The sequence below is a fragment of the Triticum urartu genome, chromosome 7 (assembly GCF_003073215.2).
Source record: "Triticum urartu cultivar G1812 chromosome 7, Tu2.1, whole genome shotgun sequence".
Classification (NCBI taxonomy): Eukaryota; Viridiplantae; Streptophyta; class Magnoliopsida; order Poales; family Poaceae; genus Triticum; species Triticum urartu.
The window spans coordinates 392,969,415-392,974,146 of record NC_053028.1 but is presented as its reverse complement, the minus strand read 5'-3'; the positions used below and the strand labels follow the sequence as shown (position 1 = coordinate 392,974,146).

At 43.7% G+C, this 4,732-nt stretch overlaps 1 protein-coding gene across 1 annotated transcript; it reads right to left on the bottom strand.

The window, feature by feature from the left end:
* Positions 1-1,160: 1,160 nt before the first annotated feature.
* On the bottom strand, positions 1,161-4,404 carry LOC125520629. The gene is made up of 12 exons (XM_048685592.1): positions 4,033-4,404; positions 3,621-3,685; positions 3,207-3,285; positions 3,035-3,053; positions 2,821-2,940; positions 2,505-2,574; positions 2,367-2,410; positions 2,223-2,264; positions 2,076-2,135; positions 1,899-1,966; positions 1,521-1,578; positions 1,161-1,448 (listed from the first exon to the last, which is right to left on the bottom strand). Exons 1-12 carry the CDS (start codon positions 4,320-4,322, stop codon positions 1,359-1,361), a joined length of 1,005 nt encoding a protein of 334 aa, XP_048541549.1. The 5' UTR covers positions 4,323-4,404; the 3' UTR covers positions 1,161-1,358.
* Positions 4,405-4,732: the final 328 nt, after the last annotated feature.

Here is a 4,732-nt window from a genome sequence, read left to right as displayed (position 1 = left end):
ACATAAACGACCACCTCTTGTCGAAATTGTCATTATTTTTCCTCTCTCCTCTTAATCATGTTAAAGTCACCCCGACCAAAATGGGCAGTCTCTCATCCCCGCAAACCCTCACTATGTCAGCCAAGAAGTCAGGTTTGAACTCCAATTATGCCGCAACATACACAACTACTAGAGCCCATCTAAAACCATCAACTTTCGACTGCACATGAAATTTGACCGTGTATTCGCCCACGATGACATTAACTACTTCCAGGGTTTCGCAATTAACCCCAAGTAAGATCCTGCGAGACCTTCCCCGCGGTGGAGACAATGACAGTCATAATCTAGACCACTAGAAACTGTTGGTAAAAACTTCAAAGTAAAGTTATCTCTACCTGTCTCAAGCAAGCGAATAAAGTATAATTTGTATTCTATAGAAGATTTCACAAGAAACCTATGTATAGCCAAGTCTGCAAGGCCTCCGCTATTCCAAAAACGCCTCTCATTTTTCATCATGAAACTTTCATTTGAATGGGTAGTCGCCGGATCTAGGTGAATAAATCTGAGACTTTGAAGGTAGTCTGACCGGTGCACATGATGTCAATGGGAATCTAGTGGGGCAGATCTAGGTGAAGACCTTGTCTTCGACCAGTGATGGCGACGCTCTTGGCACCGTTTCCGGCATCATCGAGGTGAAGCTACCACTTCCTCCCGCTACCTCGGGGGAAACCCTTGATCAGTTGATCGGATGATGGCGGCGCTCATGTGCCGTTTCTCCCGTGGAGACGTCATTCTTAGAGGTGTTCATCGGCTCAAGGGACTGGTGGATGGTTTCAGCGTTGGAGCGGCGTTTTTCAGCGGCATGACGCAGTAGGGTCTCGGTGATGGATGCGGGATGATCGACATGCGTAGAGAGATGGTGTTGTCTGGCATCTTGGCGGCAGGCCCGGCAAAGTCAATTCGTTGATACCAGTTCTGAAGAGGGATCGGCAGAAGATGGTGGCAGTGGCCTTTGGAGCGTGCGCATGCAGTGCCCACTGAGAGTACGCTGGGCCAGTTTGTATCCTCGACCCACGACCCACCGTTGGACAGCTTGGTTGGGTCCTCCCGTTTTGATGTTCGGCGTCAGTGTGAACATCCCGTGAAAGAAACAAGACTTCCGTTTCTGGATTTCAGTTCTCTTTTCTACGGCCTCAGATTCAGTGTCTCTTAGATAGCAAAGACGCTGTCTCAGCTGCAGCGAATATAATTTACACCTTACATATCTAGTATGCACCATTTTTCCTAGTAAAGAATGTGATCTACTACATGAGAAGAGACATGGCAGCTATGAGCTCAATATTTAGTTATTTACTGAGAAAAGACAGTGACAGGGATTCTCAAGCAGCATATGTTGCCCTCAGATACTCTACGATGTCGGCGCTTTCGAACATCTTTACCCCCGTGTTAGGATCCTCGATATAAGGCGCCTGTCAAGACAGTACACAGAAGTTATGTGGAGAAAGCTTAGCAGCAAAAGCATAAATTGCAACGATGCAAACCTGGAAAAGACCATATTTCTCAAAAAAATCCTGTCGCTTGGGGCTGCCACGCGCACAGCTGAAGCAAAAGTTTTTTTGTTACTTACATTGTTGTGTAATGCTACATATATTGATAGTATCAACGAGATGCTTTTCTTAGGGTGTGTGTAGACAGCAGGTGTGGAAGTGTGAACATTTAGCTGCTACGCTAGTCACTTATACAGGAGTTCTGGCTGTTAGCATGTTGTTGAATGGCAGAAGATTTGTTCACGAACGTAATGCTATACTAATGCTACTGGTCATTTATACAGCTGTTATGCACTTCTATAAATGCTCTGATGGTAGAATGTTCATCTATTTGCTTACGGATGTAATCCAAAGTTTCAAGCATTCAAATACCTGTGTAGCAAGTGTGGCAACTCCAATTCGACAAGGGTCTCACGCGCTATTTTACAGAAAGGAGATCCCTGATAATAAAGGCTGCAACAATCAGATCCTGGAAATGGTAATACACTACGGCAAACAGCAAATAATAACCTTAATGATGTGAATAATGACAAGTAGTGATGATTAAACCTCGTATGCCCATATCTCTATTGGCTGAGATGGAAGCTTTGCAGGACTGTAGGAAGACCCCTGTAATCAATAATGGAAATGGTTCAAGCAAAACTTTCAGACGATTACATGGAATAAACAAGTGTACATGGCTTGTTGGCAATTTACCTTCCCGCTACGCCCACTCAATGCAAGCCCTGCCGTTATTGTCTACAAAATAAATAAAACAAAGTTACGCAAAAGGCACAACTGCATGCTAATTAATAATAATCAATCCTGGTCTCTTCGATTATCAACTACTTAGTTACTTACTGTCAATAGACCAAGTTTTAGCATAATTGGAACACTTCCATCACCTGAAAAACAAGTGCAAGTAAAGGGCTTAGAACAAGTTTGTAAGGCTACGGAAGGTATGCACTGTAAAAAAACAAAAAACAATGGAATACAAACCGTAAGTTTTTGCCAGGTAATTTATGATGTCATCTGATTCATACATAGCAACTCCTGTGTTTGGATCGACCTGCAACATAAGAGTGATGTTATATCCATCATGCATCACTCATTTCAAAGAAGGGAGCAAAATTCCCTGATTTAGTTTAGTAATGAAGAACAAATCATGCCAATGTGACAAAATTCAATCTTGCCCAGGAATAAAAAGTTCAGCAACATGAGCATAGTTAATGGTAAATCTCCATCAAATCTCTAAAATAACATTTCAAAGATATGTAGAACTGGAAACCACAACCATCAATGATGTCTCGCATACCATGTAAGGAAACTGTTTCTTTCCACCCATCTCTAGAACCTTTGGCCGGAAGGTTGGGCTGCCTTTAGGACAAGGGTAATATAAAACATCAAGGTCCAGGACGGATACCATCTCTCTGACCTGCAAGATTTACATGGTGACTATAAATACCAATATTGAATAAATGAAGAAGGAAACTACATAACACAGATATAGTGAACCAAAGATTATTCACCTTTCGACAAAATGGACATCTGAGGTTTTAGCCACGATGCACAAACAATTGAAGGAATAAAAAATCAGCTTGACGAGTCAGAAGAAAACATTAGCGCTTGATACAAAAACTAGGTGCAATTAGAAACATGAAGGACAACCAGTTTGAACCTCCGTGCAAAGAAATAACATACCCTTCAAACTCGTATATTTCAATAGGCTTAGCAGGTCGAGGGCACTGCCCCACCTTCGACGTTTCTTTCACCTTCCGACCTAAATAATAAACACATGTAGTTGCATAATAGTATTTTGAAACTAAAGTTCTAGACTGGTACTGGACAGGTACACATAATGGTTGTTTACGTCAAATAATTGTGTATTTTGCTAAGTACGCCTTATTGTTTCACTCTTAATATTTCCATGCAGCGGTTGTACCTAACCAAACAGTGGGAACTAGAGAAGGAGTTCACCTTGGACAGATACACACAATGGTTGCTTACATCAAATAATTATATTTTGCTAAGTACGCTTCATTGTTCCACCCTTGATATATCACCTGCTGCGGTTGTATTGTACCGAACAAAACTGTGGGAATCAGAGGAGTTCACCTTGGAAATCCAAAGCATATTGATCTGGTGATATCTCGTTAGCATCAACAAGTGTCACTCCATATCTGCACATTGCAGGCACATACAAATTAAGTAAAACCCACCTGAAATTACTAGGCATATGCACAAGACAATGGAATTCACACATTCGGATGGCGAAAGTAAAAGCATGTTTTGTTGGACGACTAAAGTAACAAAACACTGTGACCTAGTCAATGAATTTGAAGCAGCTCAGCTGAGACATACATAATTGGCTAGCACATAAACATTTCCCAATTCCATTCAAATTGGAGGGAAACGTTAAATTTAAAATTCAAATTCAATTGAGGTGTTCAATTAATTTGGTCTGCTTGGCTAACTAGATTGGCACGGTATATTCCAATTTGGACGGGGATTGAAGGGGCCGAATTACCCTAGGACGAAGACGCCGGTGCCGAGGCGGAAGGGCAAAGCGAGGGCGGCGCCGGCGATGTTGTTTGACTGGCCGGGCTTGACCTCGAACCGCTTGGGAACCGGAGGCGTGAACCCGGCGGGCGGAGCCGGCGTGGTGGAGGTGGAGGTGGTGGCGGTGGTGTCGTCAGGCTGCGCGGCGACCCTGTGAGTAAACGATCCTGTCCGATTCCCTCGGATGGTAGCGCGAGCGGCGGTGGTAGGGGCGGCGCGGGAGGAGAGGAGAGACGGGAGGCGGAGCGCCGTGGCCATGGATCACCCGCCTGCGGGAGTGGGAGTGAGAAGCTGGTAGTAGGAGTGGACGAGTGGAGTGGAGTTGTCCGCACGGAGAGGAGGAAAATATCAGAAAATTTATGTTCGTTTGTCCGTTTATTATTACGTGGCGAGACGGATAGTGAGGGTAGCAACAGAATGATACCTGCGCAACGAAGGGAAGGAGAGACTTGTGCACGCAAGGCGAGGGAACCCCGTTAAGATTTGAAAATTTGTTTGTGTACAAAGTTGAGTCATCTATTTTAGAATGGAGGGAGTACATAATAAAGTTTTTGGCTCGTGTAAAATTTGGTATTCGTGTGTAATGCCACTGTAAATCAAAGCCGTATACCTGTCCTTATGGAGTCGCGTAACTGTTCTTGTGGGGTAGTCTATAATATATGATAAGT